General features: G+C 36.7%; 1 protein-coding gene across 5 annotated transcripts in view; it reads right to left on the bottom strand.

Moving 5' to 3' along the window:
* Nucleotides 1-12,652: 12,652 nt before the first annotated feature.
* Nucleotides 12,653-23,875, bottom strand: part of TBC1D8B (TBC1 domain family member 8B) — a 67,184-nt gene continuing 55,961 nt past the window's right edge. For 2 of the 5 annotated variants that reach the window (XM_015127958.3, XM_077989566.1), the window contains exons 17-22: nucleotides 23,174-23,239; nucleotides 21,584-21,667; nucleotides 20,933-20,980; nucleotides 20,500-20,556; nucleotides 19,213-19,310; nucleotides 12,653-15,137 (exon numbers count right to left, since the gene is read on the bottom strand). In XM_015127958.3, coding sequence (XP_014983444.2) covers nucleotides 14,781-15,137; nucleotides 19,213-19,310; nucleotides 20,500-20,556; nucleotides 20,933-20,980; nucleotides 21,584-21,667; nucleotides 23,174-23,239 — 710 coding nt within the window. In that variant the 3' untranslated portion in view covers nucleotides 12,653-14,780. The remainder of the gene's footprint in view (nucleotides 15,138-19,212; nucleotides 19,311-20,499; nucleotides 20,557-20,932; nucleotides 20,981-21,583; nucleotides 21,668-23,173; nucleotides 23,240-23,875) is intronic. The other 3 variants (XM_028842456.2, XM_015127959.3, XM_028842457.2) reach the window with 3 other exon arrangements.

Raw genomic sequence — 23,875 nt, 5'->3', positions numbered from 1 at the left:
CAATAATATGTAATAAGAACATAAAAAGATGCTCACATTAGGGAAATACAAAATAAAACTGCAATGAGATACCACTAGATACCTACTAGGATGGTTACATAAAAAGACAGACAATAACAAGTGTTGACAAGGATGTGGAGAAAATGGAAACCTCATACACTGCTGGTAATGTAAAATGGTTCATTCACTTTGGGAAACAATTTGGCAGGTCTTTAAAATGTTAGACATAGAGCTACCATATGATGCAGCAATCTCAGTCCTAGGTATATATCCAAGAGAAATTAAATCATGTCCACACAAAAACATACCATGAATGTTCATAGCAGCATTATTGATAATAGAAAAAAGGTGAAAATAATCCAAATGTTCATCAATTGTTGAATGAATATATAGATAGCAATATATCCATACAATGGATAACAACTCAGCAATTAAAAGGAACTAACTACTGATACTTGGCTACAACACGAATAGCCTCAAAAACATTATATGTAAATGTAGCCACATGCAAAGACTAAATGTTGTATGATTTCATTTATATTCACTGTACAGAAAAGGCAAATTACAAAAGGTAGACAATAGATTAGTGGTTACCTGGGCCAGGAATGGGAATGAGGATTGGGAGCTCTCTTTGGAGTGATGGAAATGTTCTAAATTTGGATTTTGGTGATGGTTGTAAAACTGTAAATTTACTTAAAAATCATTGAATCTTACATTTAAAAATGGGTGGATTTGCATTGGGCACAGTGGCTAACATCTGTAATCTCAGCACTTTGGGATCTGACACGGGAGGAGCATATGAAGTCAGGAGTTTGAGACCAGCCAGGGCAACAGAACAAGACCCCATCTCTACAAAAGATTTAAAAGTTAGCTGGGCATGGTGGCATGTACCTGTAGTCCCAGCTACTTGGGAGGCTGAGGCAGGAGGGTCGCTTAAGCCTAGGAGTTTAAGGCTGCAGTAAGCCATCAACATGCCACTGCACTCCAGCCTGGGTGACAGAGTGAGACACTGTCTCAGAAATAAAAATTAAAACAAAAAACACAAAAGGATGAAATTTGCGGTACATAAATTGTATCTCACAGAAGCTATTTTTAGAAGTATATAAACAATAAAAATCACATCTTATGAAATAAAACAATGCTACATACTGTATGATTCTATTTATATGAAAGTCTAGAAAAACCAAAACTACAGTGATAGGAAGCTGTTCAATGTTGCCAAGGGCGAGGGGTGGAAGGAGGAGATTGCCTCAAAGGGGCCGGAGGGAACTTTTTAAACTGATGGAAATGTTCTATATCTTGATTGGAGTGGTGGTTGTATGAGTGTATACTTTCTTTCAAACTCCTCAAACTGTTTAAAATTGGTAAAATTTCATTATCTATGCATTATATCTCAATAAAATTGATTTAAATATTTTTAATCAGTGAAAGATTTTACCAAGCTTCACAAAAGATGATAAAAGAAACGTCCATAAGTACATTAAGTGACACTGGACTCCATTACATCAGTGAAATGCAAATTAACACAATATGAAATACTCTACACACCCTCTAGAATGGCCAAATTTAAAAAGACAAAATTTTTAAAATGCCAAGTGCTAGTGAGAATGTGGAACAACTGGAGCTCACATATACTGCTGGTGGGAATGCAAAATGGTTCATTAATCTGAAAAACAGTTTGGAAGTTCCCTAGGAAGTTAAAAAATATGTCCCATCATTTTCATTCCTGAATATTTACCCTAGAGAAATGAAAATATGTTTACACAAAGACTTGTAAGCAACTGTTCGTAATAACATTATTCATAATTGCCCGAACCTGGGTACAACCCAAATGACAATCAAAGGGTGAATGGATATACAAATTGTGGTATATTTATACTAATGGAACACTAAAAGGAATAAACTTCTGATATGGGCATGGATGATTCTCACAAACATTATTCCAGAAAAGGCAGACAGAAAAACTTAGTGTATGACTCAGTTTTTATAAAACTCTAGAAAAGAAAAATCTATCATGACAGAAAGCAGATTAGAGGTTACCTGGAACTGAGGGTGGGGCAGGTTGACCTGGTTGAGGAACAAGGGAACTTTCAGGGTGATGGAAATATTCTGTATCTTGATTGCGGTGTGGTTAGTTACATGGGTGTATACATTTTGTGAAATTCATACATTATACATTTTGTCAAAATGTATACTTTAAATGAGTGCCTTAACTCTGTGTAAATTATACTTCAGTAAAGTTTACTTTAAAAAATAATTAGGAAAACGCAAATTAAAACTGCAATGAGATACTATTATACAGCCACCAGAATGGCTAAGATGTAAAAAGGTAGACGGTATCAAGTGTTGGTGAGGATATAGAGAGATCAGAATTCTTATTTATGACTGATTGGAGTATTAATTGGCACAACCACTTGGAACATTGTTTAGCAGTATCTATCAAAGCTGAACATATACATACTCTATTGACGTAGCAATTTCACTTCCGGATATTTAAATATATACCCAAAAGAAATGCATAAATATAGGCATCAAAAGACAAATATAAGAAAGCTTACAGCCTTGGCCGGGCGCGGTGGCTCACGCCTGTAATCCCAGCACTTTGGGAGGCCGAGGCGGGCGGATCACAAGGTCAGGAGATCGAGACCACGGTGAAACCCCGTCTCTACTAAAAATACAAAAAATTAGCCGGGCGCGGTAGTGGGCGCCTGTAGTCCCAGCTACTCAGGAGGCTGAGGCAGGAGAATGGCGTGAACCCGGGAGGCGGAGTTTGCAGTGAGCCGAGGTCGCGCCACTGCACTCCAGCCTGGGGGACACAGCGAGACTCCGTCTCCAAAAAAAAAAAAAAAAAAAAAAAAAAAGAAAGCTTACAGCCACATTATTTTTATATTCCCAAACCGGAAACAATCCAAATTTCCATCAACGGTAGAATGGATTTTAAAAACCATAATATAGCCATACAATGAATTATCACACACAATAAAAGGGAATGAACTGTTGATACGTAACATAGATGAATTACCAAAACAATGTTGAGTGAAAGAAGCCAACTAAAAAGATGCATGTTGTATTATAGCCATAAGATTCAATTTATATAATTTTTCATGGTATTTTTAATGGACACGTAATAATTGCACATATTTATGGAATACAGTGTGATATTTTGATACATGTATACAATGTGTAATGATTAAATCAAAGTATTAATGTATTCTTCACTTCAAACATTTATTTTTTCTCATGTGCTGAGAACATTAAAAATTATCTCCTCTAGTTATTTGAAAATATACAGTAAATTATTAAATATCGTCAGTCTATGGTGATATAGAACACTAGAACTTATTCTCCTATCTAGCTATAATTTTAAATCTGTTAATCAATCTCTTTCTATCTTCCCCTCCCCCTACACTTTCCAGCCTCTAGAAACCACTGTTCTCTATTTCTGTCTCAACATTTTTAGCTTCTACATGAGTGAGAACATACAATATTTCACTTTCTGTGCCTGGCTTATTTCACTTAACATAATATCCTTTAGGCCCATCCATGTTGTCACAAATGACAGGATTTCATTATTTTTATGCTGAATAGTATTCCACTGGGTATATGTACCACATTTTCTTTATCCATTTGTTTGTTGATGGACAATTAGGTGGATTCCACATCTTCACTATTGTGGATAGTGCTGAAATAAATTTGGTAGTGCAGATATCTCTTGGACATACTGATTTCCTTTCCTTTGAATATATACCCCGTAGTGGTATTGCTGGATCATATGGTTTTCTATTTTTAGGTTTTTTTTGAGGAATCTAAATACTGATTTCCATATTGGCTAATTTTTAAATTTACATTCCCACCAACAGTATATAAGAGTTCCATTTTCAGCCGGGCACAGTGGCTGACACCTGTAATCCCAGCACTTTGGGAAGCTGAGGTGAGCTGATGGCTTGAGCCCAGGAGTTTAAGATCAGCCTGGGCAACATGACGAAGCCCCGTCTCTACTAAAAATACAAAATTAGCTGGGCGTGGTGGCGGCGTACACCTATAGTCCCAGCTATTTGGGAGGCTGAGGTGAAAGGATCACTTGAGCCCGGCAGACGGAGGTTGCAGTGAGTGATCATGTCACTGCACTCCAGCCTGGGCAACAGATGGAAACCCTGTTTCAAAACAATAAAAGAGGTCCCTTTGTCTCCACACCCTTGCCAGCAATTTGTTATTTTTTGTCTTTTTAATAATAGCTATTTGGACTGGGGTAAGATGATACCTCATTGTGGTTTTGATTGGAATTTCCCTGATTAGTGATGTTGAGCATATTTCCATGTACCTGTTGGCCATTTTGTATGTCTTGTTTTGAGAAATGTCTATTCACCTTATTTGCCCATTTTTTCGCATCATTTGAGGTTTTTTTTTTTTTTTTAATGTGCTTAAGTTCCTTGTGTATTCCGGATATCGATGCCTTGCTGGATGAATAGTTTGCAAATATTTTCTCCCACTCTGCAGGCTATCTTTTCACTTTGCTGATTATTTCCTTTGCCGTGCAGAAGATTTTTAGTTTGGTATAGTCTCATTGGGTCTATTTTTGATTTTGTTGCTTGTGCTTTTGAGGTCTTATCCATAAAATCACTGGCCAAAGTCCTGAAGTGTTTTCCCTATGTTTTCTTATAGTAGTTTCATATTTTTTGTGTCTGACATTTAAGCCTCTAATCCATTTGAGTTAATTTTTGTATATGGTGGGAGGGGTCCAGTTTCATTCTTCTGCATATAGATATCCAGTTTTCTCAGCACCATTAATTGAAGAGACTATCCTTTCCCCAATATGTTCTTGGTACCTTTGTTGAAAACGAACTCTGCTGTAGGTGTGTGGATTTACTTCTGTGTTCTCTATTTTGTTCCATTGGTCCATGTCTGTTTTTGTGCCAGTACTATGCTGCTTTGTCCACTATAGCTTTGTAGTGTATACTTTGAAGTCAGGTAATGTGATGTCTCCAGCTTTATTCTTTTTGCTCAGGATTACTTTGGCTATTCAAGGTCTTTATTGGTCCCATACAAATTTTGGGATTATTTTTTATATTTTTGTGAAGACTGTCATTGGTATTTTGATGGGGATTGCATTGAATCTGTAGATCACTTTGTGTAAAATATGGTCCTTTTAGCAGTATTAATTCTTCTAATCCATGAGCATGAGACGTCTTTCCATTTTTTATGTTCTCTTCAATTTCTTTCATCTGTCTTTTATAGTTTTCATTATAGAGATCTTTCCTTTACTTTCTTACATTTATTCCTAGGTATTATATTTTTAATAGCTATTGTTAATGAGATTGATTTCTTGATTTTTTTTCAGCTAGTTCATTATTGGTGTATGAAAATGCTATTGATATTTGTATGTTGATTTTGTATACTGCAAATTTATCGAATTTATCAGTTCTAAGAATTTTTGGGTGGAGTCTTTAGGTTTTTTCTGTATATAAGATCATGTCATTTGAAAACAGGGACAATTTGACTTCCTCCTTTTCTATTTGAATGCCCTTTATTTCTTTCTATTGCCTATTGTTCTGGCTAGAACTTCTGGTACTATGTTGAATAAGAATAGTGAAAGTGGGCATCTTTGTCCTGTTCCAGTTTTTAGAGGAAGTTTTCAACTTTTCCTTGCTCAGTATGATGTTGGCTGTGGGTTTGTCATACATGTTTTTGTGTTGAGACACATTCCTTCTATACCTAATTTGTTGAAAGTTTTTATCATGAAAAGATGTTGAAATTTATGAAACGCTTTTTCTGCATCTATTGAGATGATAAATAAAGAATGTAGTACCTGGAGTGCTTGCAGGTGATAACATTTCAAGGAAATAGGAAACTGGAGATTAAATTATCTGGTTGAGTTTGAAAGCAGTGATAATTCTTTTAGTATTATAATATGGGACGTTGGTAGTCCATGTGCCTATTGAAGGCAAGGCTAGATGAACCAGGTAACTGCCACTACAGATTATTTTGGCATTAATAATGAACCCAAGAATTGTGAAGTGGGCTAACTTTTTCTAACTGTGCTCTAGAGTTTAAAGAAACAAAATGGCTACACTGGGATTTACATGGTCAGCACAAGAAACAGACAACTATGAGTTTCTATTCCCTTTTTTCTTGTTGATGTAGAACTGACATAGTTGAAAATTGGCCAGAGTCTGATATAATGGGTCATTAAATTATAGTATACATTGAACTCACAGCCTTACTAGCTCATTTTTGTGAAAGTAAGGATATTTATCAAGATAGAGTGAGACCACCCAAGAATAGAAATGGGGACATTTGGTGCCTGTCAATGATAGACTGGATAAAGAAAATGTGGTACATATACACCATGGAATACTATGCAGCCATAAAAATGAATGAGTTCATGTCCTTTGCAGGGACATGGATGAAGCTGGAAACCATCATTCTCAGCAAACTAACACAGGAACAGAAAACCAAACTCCGCATGTTCTCACTCATAAGTGAGAGATGAACAATGAGAACATATGGGCACAGGGAGGGGAACATCACACACCAGGGCCTGTCGGGGGGTTGGGGGGCAAGGGGAGGGATAGCATTAGGAGAAATACCTAATGTAGATGATGCGTTGATGGGTGTAGCAAACCACCACGGCACATGTATACCTATGTAACAAAATTGCACATTCTGCATATGTATCTCAGAATTTAAAGTATAATAATATATTTTTTTAAAGAAATGGGTACATTTGGGTAGATTCAGATAACTCTAAGTAGTTTACCAACAAGTGTGCTTTGCCAGCAGAAGCAGCCCCGGTTTGATAAGGCTGGTCCTGCCTTCCTTGAACACTCTGAATTTACTTTTAGGGGAATGTAAACTTTCTTCATAAAGCACCCCTACCCCCTCTTATTGCTTCCAGACTTGTAACTAGAGTCAGATAAGCATATGCTCCAAGGGTACAAATATGAAGTCTGACCTGGAAGGAGACAAGAATTGCAAAATTTTGCTAATTTACAGTGACAGAAGTCTGAAGAATATGTGTAGAAATGTGTCTTAGAATGGTATACCACGGAAGAAAAAAATAATTTTTGATAGGCCAAATAGACCAACATCTGCATATTTACCAGAGAGTCTAAATTCAATTACTAGCTTACCTAATTGGAAGTGGTTCTGTTTGATCAGTTGATTGACAGAAGCCAAGGCTCAAAACTAGCCCATATTAAATGAAGTTGATATGGCAGATATTCCTTGGCATGCTGAAGAGGAAGTACTCCAAAGACTTAAGGAGACAGAAACATTGGAGTACATTTATATGATTCAGTCACTTACATTTTAACCATGTCCCTCTTCCAACAGGGACCAGAGGATGCTTTATTACTCAAGGCATTGAAAATTACCTTAATGAGAGGAGTCCCAGTATCCTTGAAACATGCTACAGTGGCTGTCTTTTGTAGGCTATGATTTATGGTGAAATTAAGTCTCCTTAACTTCTTTTTTAAAATTAATTTTTGACACATAATAATTGTACATATTTATGGGGTGAAGTGTGATGCTTCAATACATGTATACATTGTGCAATGATCAAATAAGGGTATTTAGCATATCCATCACCTCATATATTTATCATTTCTTCGTGGTGAGGACATTCAAAACCTTGTCTCCCATCTTTCCCAGCTATTTTGAAATATATAATAAATATTGTTAATCATAGTCACCCTAATATTCTAACACCAGAACTTATTCTTCCTATCTAACTGTAACTTTGTACTCCCTAATCCATCTCTCTCCATCCCTTCCTCCCCACTACCCTTCCAACCCTCTGGTAACCACGATTTCTACTTTCTTCTATGAGACCAACTTTTTCGAGATTTCACATATTAGTGAGATCATGCAGTATGTGTCTCTCTCTGTCTGGCTTATTTCACTTAACATAATGTCTTCTAGGTTCATCCATGTTGCCATGAATGACAAAATTTCACTTTATTTTATGGCTGAATAGTATTCTATTGTGAAAATATACCACATTAAAAAAATCCATTCATTCATTGATGATTACTTAGGCTGATTCCATATCTTGGTTATGTAAATAGTGCTGCAACAAACATCAGAGTGCAGATATCTATTAGACGTACTGATTTCCTTTCCTTTGGATATATTCCTAGAAGAGGGATTGCTGGATCATATGGTAGTTCTATTTTTTTTTTGCTTATAAATTATATTCTTTATTATTTTTATGTTAAAATAGTGTCAAAATACAGTTAAGACTTTACATGTCAGAGAATTCAAAATGACATTTCTTTTAATTGCCTAGTCATATCTCAGGTACCATGTTTCTCATAACTTTAATACATTTGTGACATTTATTTGAAAATAGTTGCTGTGGAATCCTTTATTTTAAATTTCCTGGGTTTGTGTATATATCTCTAATTCTTATCCACAATGCTGCATTTATTCAGGGGTGGATTTTTAAACTTTTTAATTTATTATTATTATACTTTAAGTTCTAGGGTACATGTGCATAACGTGCAGGTTTGTTACATATGTATACTTGTGCCATGTTGGTGTGCTGCACCCATCAACTCATCAGCACCCATCAACTCGTCATTTACATCAGGTATAACTCCCAATGCAATCCCTCTCCCCTCCCCTCAGTAGTTCTATTTTTAGTTGAGGAACCTCCCCACTGTTTTCCATAATGGCTATGCTAATTTACATTCCCACCAACACTGTGTAAGTGTTCTCCTTTCTCCACATTCACACCAGTATTTGTTAATTTTTGTCTTTTTGATAGCAGTCATTCTAACTGGGGTGAGGTGATACCTGATTGTGGTTTTGATTTGCATTTCCCTGATGAAAATGGTGAGCATTTATTCATATATATGTTGGTCATGTCTTCTTCTGAGAAATGTCTATTCAGGTGGTTTGCCCATTTTTCAATTGGGTTGCTTCTTTTTTGCTGTTGTTTGACTTCTTTGTATATTCCGGAATATTAGCTCCATATTAGCTCCATGTCAGATGGATAGTTTGCAAATATTTTCCCCCAGTCTGTAGGTTGTCTCTTTACTCTGTTATTTCCTTTCCCATGCAGAAGCTTTTTCATTTGATGTAATCCCATTTGTCTATTTTTAATTTTGTCATCTGTGTTAATTGTGTCACCTGTGTCTTATTAAAAAAAAAAAAATCCTTGACCAAACCAATGTCATGAAACACTTCCCCTATGTTTTCCTCTAGTCATTTGATCATTTCCGGGCTTATATTTAAGTCTTTAATCCATTTTGACTCCACTTTTGTATATAGTGAGAGACAGAGGTCTAGTTTCAATCTTCTGCATGTGGCTATCTAGTTTTTCCAATACCGTTTATTGAAGACTATCCTTTCCTCAATGTATGTTCTTGGTGTCTTTGTTGAAAATCAGTCAGCTATAAATGCATAAATTTATTTCTGTGTTCTCTATTCTGTTTTATTGGTCTATGTGTCTGTTTTTGTGCCAGTAACATTCTGTTTTGGTTACTATAGCTTTGTAGTATACTTTGAAGTCAGGTAGTATGACACCTCCAGCTTTGTTCCTTTTGCTCAGGATTACTTTGGCTATTCATGGTCTTTTGTGGTCAAACATGAATTTTAATTTTTTACTGTTTCCATGAAGAATGTCATTTTTTCATATAAATTGCATCGAATCTGTAGATCACTTTGGGTAGTATGAGCATTTTAACAATATTATTTGTAGGTCTCCTTAATTTCTTAGTTCATGCTGCCATTGTCAGGAACTTGCTAATTCCTATGAGAATAATGGGAACCTAGAATGGCAGAGACCAAGTGGTAGAACTTAATGACTAGAGATGAGGTGAGCATGGTGAGCATGATAAGAGCATGGCCAAGGAAGTAATCTATATGTTTTGAATTACAGAGATGTTTGGTAGTGGCTAATTTTTCTTCAGGTCTCTTAGATTAAAATAAATGGTAGCCTACTAATTCCTACTTTATTTGTATAGGCAAAATATTTGCAGTCTGGTGAACAAAGATCTAATTTGAGTAATCATTATGGAGATTTAAGGTTTTTCACCCAATTTGCAGACCTGAGTCAGTTTACACACTCAGAGGCTCCTGAAGGAAAACCAGGTAACCTTAAGGAAGGATTTTGCAACACCATGAGCATGTGTTGTAAATCTTCTTTTAGGAAGAGGAGCCATTTACCAGGGTAATTTGCACTGGGCAAATGACTTGGACTTTCAGAGATTATTTGACACTGACTCTGAGTTCACATTCATTCCTGGGAGAGATTAGAAGGGGTTTGAACACAGTGGTTAACTAGTGGTCAGAGGCAGGGCTTATGGAGTCAAGAGATACAGTTTTATCTTGAATCAGTCTACAATGGACCTAGTGTATTTGCAAATATATTATATAGCTATTTCCTGGTTCATGAATGCACAACTTGAAATAGCCACAATCAGCAATTGATAGATATACTACATCTGCTCCCTGATCAGTGTAGTAAGAACTTTTTGTGGTAGAAAGGGCCAAGTAGAATTAGTTGGGTCTGTCTAGGGAAATCACAGAGATGAGTGTGTACCAAAGATTTGAAGAACGTGTGTGTATGGCAGGTGGGGGTGATTTCTATCATACCCTCCTTTAACTTGCCTGTTTGGACTATGCCGAAGGTAGAGAGGTCTTAGAAAATGATATTCAATTATCAAAATTTAATCATTTATCTCAAACAGGATTTTTTTTAAAGCTGGATAAATCATAGGAAACTGTAGAACACTAGAAAGATCAAGACCTTAAAAGTAGTCATAAAGAAATGCTATTACCTGCAAAAGGAAGACAAGTAGAATTAGGAGCTGGGAAATACATTGCTTGATGTTTCTGGGATGGGAGAAATATGTAGTTCTGATGGCAGAAGTGGAAACTGCAGCATAATGTGAGAGATAGGATAAAATGTGCTTCTTTTGATGGTTATATGCCTAGGAATGTAGTTACTGGAATAATCTGCCTTGCCTTTAGGGACCGGAGCTACAGGGCCCCAGTGTCACATGCATCAATCTTGCTCCTCTCCCCTTGAGTGTGCGCAGGACCTGTGATTTGCCTTTAACCAACAGAACATGGTGAAGGGGATAGGATGTCATGGCTGTAATTATGTTACATTATAGAAGACACTGTCTTGCTAGCAGATTTGCTCTAGAGACTTCCCTTGCTGGCTTGATAAAGTAAGTGGCCATTTTGGGGGAAGCCGATGTGGCAGAGAACTGTTCACAGAAGGTGAGGGCAGCTGTTAGGAACTGACTGAAGCCTCTAGAAGCTGATGGTGGCTGCCAAGTGACTACCAGCAAGAAGCTGTTGCCCTAGACCGGAAACCACAAGGAAATGAATTCTGCCAACAGCCTGAGTGAACCTGGAAGTGGATTATTCCTTACATGATCCTTCACATGAGAACCATCTTGGCTGACACTTTGGTTGCAGCCTTGTGAGATCCTAAGCAGAAGGTCGAGATAAGTTGAGCCCAGAGTCCTGACCCACTGAAATGGTGAGATAATAAATGTGTGCTGGAATTAGTTATGCAACAATAGAAAACAAACACACTGTTCAATTTGCTTTCCACCCTCTTAGTTTGCCTTTCTATACTGTAGAGGCTAAAAAGCTAAATTTCCCAGATTCCTCTGCAACTAGGATTCTGGATTTATTAGAGGCTAATCAGATGCACACATGTGAGACTTGAATGACAGGAGTGAGGTGTTGGCTATGTTTCTGCCATTTCTGCTGTTAAACATAGTTGTGAAGATGTTTGGCTGTTCTATTGCAATTTAGTCATGAGTTTGTGGGTGATGAGAGGCAGGGTGCCTGTCATCTATTTTGCTAGTGTAAATCACAGCAGTTGAAGCATGGTTCCTGAGGTAGCAGCAGTAGTGATGGCTTTTTATGACAGCAAAGGAAGTAGCAGTGTCCTTATCACTGAAGAGTTAGCAATTCCCTTGGTGGCCTGATAGTGGTGTGTCTTTGGAAGTTGTTCTTGAAAGCTCAAGTTAGTCTATCCTCTTGGTAATTATGTAAGCCACTTGATATCCAGTAATCAATCTTTTCCTGACTAAACTAACTAGAGTGAACTAGTTCTCTGCAATTGAATTCTGATACAAGAGGGAAGTCCTCAAGTGATATCTGAGTTAAGTGTAAGTAAAAATATATCATAGTTCTGTGTGAACTGAAATTTAGAAAAAGAAAAAAAAAGGCTTAACATGGTGACTCACACCTGTAGTTCACACTTTGGGAGGCTGGGGTGGTAGGATTGCTTGAGCCTCGGAGTTTGAGAACAGCCTGGGCTACATAGGGAGACCACATCTCTACCAAAAAAAAAAAAAAAAAAAAAAAAAAAATTAGCCAGGCATGGTGGTGTGTGTCTGTGGTCTCAGCTACTTGGGAGGCTGAGATATGAGGATTGCATGAGCCTGAGAGATCAAGGCTGTACTGCACTCCAATCTGGGTGACAGAATGAGAGCTGTCTGTCTGGGTGACAGAATGAGACCTGTCTCAATAAAAAGACAAAAAAAAAAAAAAAAAAGAAGAAGATAGAAAAGAAAAGAAAAAGGAAAAAAAGGTATCATGATAAACAATATTAATCTTTTTAAGTAAACCATTTTTCATGTTTAGTAGATATAATATTTATTTTTATAAAGACAAGTAAAGCCACCTTATAACATATTTAATTTAATGTATAAGGTATAATGAACTGGTTCAGTTTAACACAACTACATAAGATTTTTAATATTATGAACAACCTGTTTGGTTAACAAGATAGCAGCTATAAAAATCTATAATGTTTAGTTTGTTTCTCCTGCAGACTCAGAAAATAAATGTTTTCTTTTTGCTTTGCATTTATAAAATTTTGCAACTCAAAAAATCTCTTTCAGTATTGAATTTTAATTAATCGAGGCTAAAATATACTCAGTAATCTGTACTGTTCTGACTTTAAAATCATATCAAATATTAATAACATATGCTCTTAAGAAAGTACCTTTCTTTGTAAATACAACTGACAAAATATTCAACAAAGTATGTACAATAGTGCCTTGTATACATGTGTCTTTCTGGAGCTACTTCAGTGTAATTTAACAATCATTGCATAATAGCAGATGTATAGTAGTTTCCATATAAACTATTAACTAAGCTCTAAAATATGGACATAGTTCAGCAAATCATTTCTGAGAAAAGGCATAGATGTTTATTTACCAACTATCTCTTTAAGTGGTAATTTCCTTGAAAAGACAAGGTTTATTAAATCATTTTAAAGATACTACTGGTAAGTGTTTAGCTAAAACCAATTTATGGAATTTTCAAAGGCTCAACTTGAAAATTCTTGAACTTCTTTGAAAATAACATATTCTATGGGCGATGAAGCCCCATGTGTTGAGCTTTGTTCACAGTGGATTCTTCCCAAAGGCTGACTGTACCAACTCCCTCCAAGAAAGGGAGACCTCTTGAGTCACTCTGAAGGAGGTCTGCCCTTTCATGGTTTCACATCTAGAAAAGTCAAAGAGCTTATAACCAACGTCTTTTGTAAAGAAAGACGCTCCAATGAATGATTTCTCCCCCAATTTCCTAAGTCAATTGATTAATAAATTGCCCCTGGTAGGAATAGCACAGGACAGTGGACAAATGTGGTTTGCTGTTTTTTTTTTTTTTTTTTTAAGTGCTAACAAAGCCCATTATCTCCAAATGGACTGTCTGTGTAATGATTGAAATACAAGCAGCATAAAGTATATAGAAATTACACATCTAAATTGGATAGTCAAAACTTTTTAGACTGATGTCAGCAATTCTGTTACCCTGGCAATCATTACATACAAGTATACTTTATGTGCTTGCCAGACTATAAGATAATTCAGTCTTAGTGTAGCCATTCTTTACTATCTAATGTAAATTAACACATGACTGGTGAAAATCCAAAATCTACAGCTAGAACCAAAGCAGTCATAAGCTACTCTGAGACAAATGCCACAAACAGTAGTGCCCAGAATTTCTAGTGATTTCTTAAGACCTATACATTTAATTGAACCATTTCTTAGCCCTTCTCAGAAGGCTGGTTTTATCCAGCTTAAATCCAAATCCAATATTGTTTTTTTCTTAATATCGGCCCAGAATTTAGAGTTATTGATTTGCTTTTATCAGTAACAGTTAGCAGTGTGAGTCAGCAGCCTCTGAACCCCTCAGGTAGGAAGACTGTAGAAGGTACTTAAAAAACCATTTATTACTAGAAGACTGAATGAGATTAACTTTAAAAAGTTAATAATATTTCAGTTAGATAACTTGAAAACAAGGGCCCCAAATGGTAATCTTCTAGAAAATTTGGAAAGTAGGGTTTATCGATTGACATGACATATCAGCCTCACTAACACCCAAGCATAACACTGTCTTTTCAAAATCATCAGTAATTCATATGTAAATAGCAACACAAGCTAGTAATTTCCTTACTAAAAGTGATATGCTTGTGCCCTCTGGTGGTAACATTTAGCATATTCCCCTGATACTGCATATATTGTGAAATATAAAAAAGTATATTTGTATTTGAGAATATCATCAACATTTGAGATAACAAATGTGGTTTGTTTTTGTTTGTTTTTTGTTTTTTTAAAAAAGTGCTAACAAAGCCCATTATCAACAACAAAGGAATGATGCATTGTGCTTCTGGATATATATTTTGGCCTTCAGACACATTTTTAACAAGATAAATCCCTGAGCCCTACTCACAGGAATCAAGCTGACAGCTACAGGAATCTTAGTAAACTGGTGGTCTATGATAGGCAATTCCTAGGGATTTACATCTTGGTTCTAGACCTTAACTGAGAAATTTTTGCATTTTCCAGCTTGGCTTTTACATCTATGGGTTTCTCAAAAAACCTCACCAATGCTGGTTCATTCAACAGCGATGCAAGAATCTGTTCAAATGCAAATGACCACTGGCTCCCTGTTTTTTCCTCACTGGGTCCTCCAGAAGCACAGACAGTACCAGAGAATCCTTTGGCTGATGATGTAGGGCTATGTAGTTTCCTTCCAACTTCTTCCATCCTGAGTAAAAGGCTGGTTACAACAGCAATGGCTTGATACAATGATTCTTCTTCAGGGTCCTCATGAAATAAGTTATAGAGGGTCTTTGAAAACTGAATAAACTGAGACTAGAAGACACAAGTTGAAAATATCACATTTGAATATTAGACTTAGCAAATATAAAGAGAACTTAGAAGTGAATAGTCTCCTATATAGGATTTGTACCATAGAAGCTTCACCCTAGAAATTATAAGAACTGGTGATTAATCCCAAAATAAATCTTGGTTCTAGAAAGTTGAGTATGGGCCAAGCGTGGTGGCACACGCCTGTAATCCCAGCACTTTGGGAGGCCGAGGCAGGTGGATCACCTGAGGTCAGGAGTTCGAGACCAGCCTGGCCAACATGATGAAACCTCGTCTCTACTAAAAATACAAAAAATCAGCTGGGCGTGGTGGCAGGCGCCTGTAATCCCAGCTACTTGGGAGGCTGAGGCAGAAGAATTGCCTGAACCGTGAAGGCAGAGGTTGCAGTCAGCCGAGATCATGCCATCGCACTCCGGCCTGGGCAACAAGAGAGAAACTCCATCTTAAAAAAAAGATGAGTATGAAGCATGGAAGGAAATTTCATTTAGATGCTCTCACTTATTGCCTAATAGCAGTACATTTTATCCAGACTAATTCCTGGACTGTTTGCCTGCCAGCATTACTTAAATGTTAGGTGCTATTTTTTTTTTTCCTAGACAAGGTCTTGCTGTGTTGTCCAGGCTTGAGTACAGTGGTGCCATCATAGCTCACTGCAGCTTCCAACTTCTGGGCTCAAGTGATCCTCACACCTCAGCTTCTCAAGTAGCTAGGACTATAGGCACATGCCACCATGCCTAGCTAATTTTCACACTTTTTGTAGAGACAGGATCTCACTATGTTGCCTGGGCTGATCTCAAACTCCTGGCCTGATCTCAAACTCCTGGCCTCAAGTGATCCTCTCCCACTTTAGCCTCCCAAAGCACTCAGATTACAGGCATGAGCCACTGTGCTGGCCAGGTGGTACTTCTAATTAGGCAAAGTCCCTTTGGAGCTGTCCTCACAGGGTGAACAAGAATTCTGGACAGAAATATAGTTATAATTATGCATAAATTAGGCTGTACTTGGACCTGCTTCCATGTAATGAAAAGTCACTGACATTAGAATCATAAGGCTTTTGTTTAAGAATTAAGAAGTTTAATCCTGAATTCCAGCAAAATAGCTGATGCAAACCAGTTTGAAGACCCCGACAGAAGAACAAAACCAGCATGAGAATAGTTTCTTCATCTCCCTGTCCAATGATTACACCCTGCATTCTTCGACCAATGATCTCCACACTATGGCCCACTCCAAACCCCTTAAAAACCCTAGTCTCAAACTCCTCGAGGAGAGGGATTTGAGGCCTCCTCTTATCTTATTCAGCAACCCTACAATCAAACCTCTTTCTCTGCTGCAACCTAATGTCTCGGTTTACTGACTTGCTGTGTACATCAGGTAAAGGACCTATTATGGTTACACCGTATTTCCCTACACATAAATCATTCATTCATTAACCAATTGTAACAATTAAAAATGAGTTCCACTTAATCCGAAATGGCTGGAGTGGGTAGCTCAGCCAGAAGGTGGGTGGATCACAAGGTCAGGAGATCGAGACCATCCTGGCTAATATGGTGAAACCCTGTCTCTACTAAAAAAATACAAAAAATTAGCCGGGCGTGGTGGTGGGCGCCTACAGTCCCAGCTACTCGGGAGGCTGAGGCAGAAGAATGGTGTGAATCCCGGAGACGGAGCTTGCAGTGAGCCGAGATCGTGCCACTGCACTCCAGTCCAGACTGGGAGAGAGAGCCAGACTCTGTCTCAAAAATAAAAAAGAAAATTTAAGGAAGAATAAGTTTTGGGACTATCTAGTAGTACAAGGTGACTCCAAGTAACACTTTTTTTTTTTTTTTTTTTTTTTGAGACAGAGTCTTGCTCTGTCACCCAGACTGGAGTGCAGTAGCACAACCACAGCTCACTGCAACCTCGACCTCCTGGACTCAAGCAAACCTCCCACCTTGGCCTCCCAAAGTGCTGGGATAGAAAAAACATAAGCCACCGTGCCCAGTCCAAGGGACCCATTTGGACATGTTTCTCTTTAAAGGCTGAAGTGGGGCCTAAGTTGACAGATAAACGGGTTTGCCTGCTAATTGCACCTTGATGATCCATAGATATTCCTAGAAGATACCTGTCAATTTACAAAAGCAATTCCAACATAAGAATTCTACAAGTCAATCATCCTACCAGAAAAGTTTACTTGTAAATAAAAATCATATACAAAAGATACACTTCATGATAATATATTGTAACATTTTTCTTTCTTAATTAATCTACAGTTTTAGTGTTCCTATATAAATATAAATATATATATAATATATTTTTCTGGGTTCCTAGTTCACAACTCCCATAGTCCTTTGTTACAGTATTGTCTTATAATGTTGGGTGTATTAGGCCACAGGGGCAGGCGTCAGAAAACAGAATCTTCTCCCCACTCTAATCTTCTTCCAACCTTCCTTTCTTCCTTCCTTCTTTCTTTCCTTCCTTCCTTCTTCCTTTCCTTTCCTTCCTCCCTCCCTCCCCCTTTCCTTCCTCCCTCCCCCCTTCCTTCCTCCCTCCCCCCTTCCTTCCTCCCTCCCTTCCTCCCTCCTTCCCTCCCTTCCCCTTCCCTTCCCTCCCTTTTCCCTCCTCCTCCCCTCCCTCTCCCCTCCCCTCCCCTTCCTTCTTTTTGACAGAGTTTCGCTCTTGTCGCCCAGGCTGGAGTGCAATGGTGCAATCTCGGCTCATTGCAACCACCACCTCCCAGGTTCAAGTGATTCTCTTACCTCAGCCTCCTGAGTAGCTTTCTGATAGGTGGTCTTAAACCCTCCCTAGAAAGGGTTGTACCTCATATCCTTGGGGGAAGAAATGCTGACATGAAGCTTCCATAAAAACCCAAGAGAACTGGGTTCAGGGAGCTTCTGATAGCTGAATGCATGGAGGCTGACAGGAGGAAGGTAAAGAAGAACTCATCCACATGTCGGGAGGGTGACACACCCCAACTCCATGGGGACAGAAGCTCCTGCGCTTGGGACCCTTCCAGACCTCGCCCTATGTATCTCTTCTTCAGGCTGTTTATCTGTATTCTTTAAAATATCCTTCTTAGTAAACCAGTAAATATAAGGATTTCTCTGAGTTCTGTAAGTCTCTCTGTAGCAAATTAATCAAACTCAAAGAAGGGATAGTGGGAACCCCAACTTTAAGTTGGTCAGCCAGGAGTTCAGGAGATCAGACTTGTTACTGGGGGAAAGGAGGGAGCAGTCTTGGGCACTGAACACTCAACCTGTGGGATCTCATACTATTTCTAGGTAGATAGTGTTGGAATTTAATTGGAGGACACTCAGCTGGTATCTACTGCTTGGTGGTGGGGAAAACCCCCACACATTTGGCCACAGATGTTTTCTTCTATGTTGATGATTGTTATTGTTGTGGTGTGAGAGTAGAGGAAAAAAGGCACTTTGAGAGAATTTTTCCCTAAACAATAGTACTGTTCATTTATAATAATTCTAGAATAAATATATCATACTGACTCATTTTAGAAAGTACTTATTCAATTGTCAAATGATACAGTCCACTGAAAAATATGAAGTTGTTTGACAGTTTTCATTTTGGTAAAGTTCTTGGGATCCTCCGTATCTGTACTAACCAGATTTTAATTAAAAAAAGAAGAACATATTTTGATTAGGCAGTGTATAAGAAAAAGAGGATTATGTTCGGATATAAGATCAGTAGGAACCAGGGTGTGACCCATCTCAGTAATTTATCATTCCCAGTACCTAGCATTGGGTTTGGTATCTGGTAGACAGTAAACAAATGTTTACTGAATAAATTAACATTTCCAATAAAGTTGGAAATATATTACACATATATTTTTTCTATAGGTGCATGTCATAGCAGAAGAATTCTCTGAAACACTAGACACATTTAAGTGTTAAAAATAAAAAAAAATCATTAAAAAATTTCTCCCCACTCTTCCATGCTCATCTGAAACTTAGATAATACATAGATTATTTAACTATTTTGGGAATAGCATGTTAGCTATTTTGGAGGTTACACCCACATTCATACAAAAAAGCAAGAACTTAGAATTTTCTTTTTGAAAATGCTATACCTGATTCATTCTTGGTAAATCCTTAATGTTTTCTTCTTTTTTGAAAAGCTCATCTTGCCATTGACTTAGATATGCTTGAATATCAATTTTCCCTTTGCCTGAAGAAAGGGAGTAAAACCATTTCATAAGGAACAGCCCACTATACTTTCTCAAATTTCAAAAATAATAATTATGATTAAAAGGTATTTCACTGAGATATAAGAGTCTATTTTTTTTTTAATCCAGGAAATGATCTGAAATTACCTTTCATTTCACCCACTGGCTCTCAGAATACTTTTCCCATTTCTGTTTAGACTAAAACGTTTACTTTGGGAAGGTTAGGAACTAGTGAAGATGTGGTGAGAGAGGGAGAAAGGACATATTTAGATTAAAACAATACACCCCGACTTAATAATGCAAATTTTATGTATTCATTCTCATGTATATTATTAAGTTTAAAACAGATTCTATATTATGTTCTTAATATGCATATATTGTACCAAAGTGGGCTGGGCACGGCGGTTCACACCTGTAATCCCACCACTGTGGGAGGCCAAGGCGGGCAGATCACCTGAGGCCAGGAGTTTGAGACCAGCCTGGCCAACATGGTGAAACCCTGTCTCTACTAAAAATATGAAAATTAGCCAGGTGTGGTGGCAGGTGCCTGTAGTTCCAGCTACTCGGAATGCTGAAGCAGGAAAATGACTTGAATCTGGGAAGCGGAGGTTGTAGTAAGCTAAGATCATGCCACTGCACTCCAGCCTGGGTGACAGAGCAAGACTCCATCTCAAAACAAACAAACAAATAAACAAAACGAAGTGGTCTGTAGTGGCTCTTTTTCAAAAATTTGAAACACTACTTATTCATTCAAAGAGTTTAAGATACAAATATACTGACATTAAAAGATGTCCATGATATATTGCAAAATCAAAAAAGGAAATTATAAAACAGTACTTATGGATTTTTGTTTTAAAAAGAGAGATGTCTGCATATGTTGTGTATACACAGAAATAGATCTGAAAAGGATATAGGCAAAAATGTTTTCGGGTAGGGTTGAGTGAAGGCAAAAGGACTTATGTACTGTCTGAATTTCTTTTCCAAGAATTACCTATTACTTTTGAAATTAAAAATAAATCTTTTTAAAATAATAAAATTAAATGAATATGGGTCATTTACTATCATATTTTCTATAATTTCTGAGACATCAATAGCCTTTAAAAGGAATCCATCTTTTCCCCCTTTGTAGCTATCCTTATTTACATAAACAATAACTAAATAAATTAAATGATAACTCCTAGATCATAGTACCTTTTTCAGGGCTGTGTTTTGCTGATTCTTCTTCCTTCCCATTTTCAGGCTTGGAAACTAGAAGAAAAGATGCAATTGCATTCTGTAAGATGTTTAACAAATACTCTTTGAAAGTAAAATAATGTTTCGTATAGACATATAAGCACATTACTTTATTCAGTTCTGCAAACAAATTTTAGCTGACTTGACCTATCATCAGAAGACAAAATATTCCAAAACTTTCACAGTAAAAAGAACACCGGGGGGAAATCCATATTTTAAAAAATCTTAGAAGGAAGTATACCAAATATTAAGTATTTATTTCTGAGTAGTATTTTCTTCTTTGTGACTTTCTTTAAATACAGTTATATTACTTTTATTATCAGGTGGAAAAAAGCACATACTGGAAGTCAGAAGAGTGTGCTACAAAGCCCTGACTGTGGCAATAACTCACTGTGAAACCTTGCACAAGTCACTTCTCTCTGGGCCTCAGTGCCTTTATCTATAAAAGAAAGAGACTTAACTTGCCTTTATCTATAAAAGGAAGAGATTTGTAAGGTCCCTTCAAACTTAATGTTCAAACACTTTAACATATAATAACCACAAATATACATTAATCAGGGTTCATCCCTCTATAGGACATTGAATATTTATGAAAATAAACTAAAGGACACAAAAATAAGCTCATATCACTTTAAATTTTGTCTTGGAGACAGACTCATCCCTGTCTCCTACACCTACAGTGATTTATAATAAGTATTCACTGTTTGAAAAATAGCTATGACCTTTAATCATCAAATATTCTATTGTATTTTATCAAGGCATGAAAATGATCTAATACATTTTAGAAATTTCTGCAACATAAGTAGAAACAAAATACTTTTTTGAGTCTCCAATAAGCAAGAAATTCCATAAATCAAAGTCCCCAAATGCAATTTGGTTAACCGGTCAAACATTTATGGACCATGCTAAGTGCTGTGGTAATACAAAAAAAGCATAAGGTAAAATGAAGCCCAATTTTAGCTGGGTAAAGTATATCTAAGTCAACAAGATCTTTATGGGTGACTAATCATCAAAACAGATAAAGTTTTAAAGAGGTATTTACCCTGGAGCTGGCTGAAATAAAGTAATTCTTCCTTGGAAAGTTCATCTCCTTTTGAAGTATCCTTAGATTTCACTTCAGTATAAGCTGAAAACATATAAATAACCCAAATTACATTTATTAACAACCAGGGGCAGAGATGAGGTTCATAATGGGTCAGGAAAATCTGGGAACCGGGTGTTAAAGAGTTTCTGTATAAGAAAGATGTAAGTGAAGAAAGGTAGAGGTGGTTCTACTCTACTGTAATATATAGTAATTATACTGTAATATACGTAATATATATAAAATATAGTAAATACAAGAAGTACTTGATCATTTTGAGTTCTATTATTTTTCCTATTTGTTGTTTTAATTGTTTTCCAAGAGCTATTAAAAGTTGAAATTGTTTAAATCTGGCATTTAGAAATCTCTGAAAATGTGGCTTCAGCCATTTAAAAAAACATCCTCAATAATAAGGAAAACAGAAAGTTGGGTGCTTTAGTTTACTTCCTACCTGTGCTTTAACAGGTAAATAATGTTCTTCCTATTTTTTATCTCTCTGTTAAAAGCATAGTTGATGACAATATTAAACATTCTAAACTCCTTTTATAATTAAATTTTTAGGTGATTTGTCTTTTGCTTTTAATACTGTGTTTGTGATTTGAGTGTGTGAAGGGTTAAAGATGGCCTTTAGCTTGTTGGTCTGGTAAAGAATATTTCCTGGCTATCCTGAGAAAAGCTGAAAAGGGATCCCAGGTGTAGCTTTAAACAAATTATGAGGTGCTGTTTGTTTTTGTGAATTACCCAGTCTCGGTTAAAAGGTACTTTTTGCAATGCTCCTTCAGTTTAAAGCCTAAGACTGTTTTCACAAAGTAGGGATCAGGCCTTGGCAAGGCATCCTCTTCAGATCAGTGGGAAAAACAAGTAAACTGAATGGTGTGGTAATTTTGAGGTAGTACGGAAGAATATAAAGAAATGTGAGCTTTGGAGTTAGACTTCAGTTTGCTATGCAATTTATTAGCGATGTGATCTTTGGCAAATTTTAATCTTTCCAGCTCTCAGTTTCCTTATCATCAAAATTGGAAGGATAATACCACCTATCAGGGATATTGTGAGAATTAAATTTAAAAAATGCATGTAAAGTTAATAACTTGTCAGAGCAAGTGCTTAATACATGATAGCTTTTATTGTGCTTCCTTTTTAAAATGTTTAATATCCCTGCTGCCTTGTCCCATTTTTCTGAATAATTTGTAGTATTTTGCGAGTTTGGCAATTTGTCTAAAGTTAATTTCCACTCTAATGACAACAACAACAATTCAACATTATACCAACAAGCAAATGATATGTAATTCTTATATACAAACTATTTATCATTAAATTGACTACTAACAGGAAGGAAACTTGTGGGCCCATATGTTACACAGGATCTCTTCCATAGAAGATCACTGTATCTATATTGGCAAAAGTAGTCATAATATAATTTGAGGGCCACAATGAAGCAACGATCTTATATCATGTTGAAAATTAGTTTAGTTGTTAAAAAAATCTGTAATTATAGTTGTTAAAATGGAATAAATTCCTGCTGTACATCATTAAAGACTGGTAAACTCTTACCTGGAGGAATATGTAGCTTAAAAAGCAGCTTAAGCTTCTCAGTAAAACTTCCATTGTACATTATGTCTGTTCAATAAAATTCAATTGTAAATAATCATGTATCTAAAGAACATTGAATGAATTTCAGCAACAAAGATTAAGATATAGATATTAGTCAAAAATTAGGATTTAGAAACCTGTTATTTAAGCTAACAATTAACCACCTAGTCAGTCAGATGCTCTCCTTCAAGTGTATAATTGTATAAGCAAAATACTCTTTATCAAAAAAGTAAAATGCTCTCTTTCCTAGCTCCTTTTCCCCAATCTCAGATTTCTCTTTCCTTTTGAATGAAGCCTGTGGAAGACAGAACTGATCTTCAAGGGGTGATCCCCAATAAGAAAGCGTGCTGGGGTATCTGGAAAAGCAAAGGAATAATGTCTACAACATGTTTGTAGGTACAACATGTTTGCTGGGTATTTATCTACCACTCTTCTAGGCTATGTGGTTGAATTTTTATGGGGAGGTCGGCGGCCGTGGGGGTAAGTCCTTCTGTAGTACCCATGCATCTGAGAGTGGGAAAATTGGGACATTGTCTTCCTTATGTTAACCCTTAAAATACTCACATCTAACAGCTTGCTTTTCTGAAAGGATTGGGGAAAATAACATCAAAATACTTAGATTTAGTAACAAATGCAGAAAAGGGTCCATTTATTACTAAACAC

This window comes from Macaca mulatta, chromosome X (assembly GCF_049350105.2).
Source record: "Macaca mulatta isolate MMU2019108-1 chromosome X, T2T-MMU8v2.0, whole genome shotgun sequence".
NCBI lineage: Eukaryota > Metazoa > Chordata > Mammalia > Primates > Cercopithecidae > Macaca > Macaca mulatta.
This window is presented reverse-complemented; position numbering and strand designations above follow the sequence as displayed.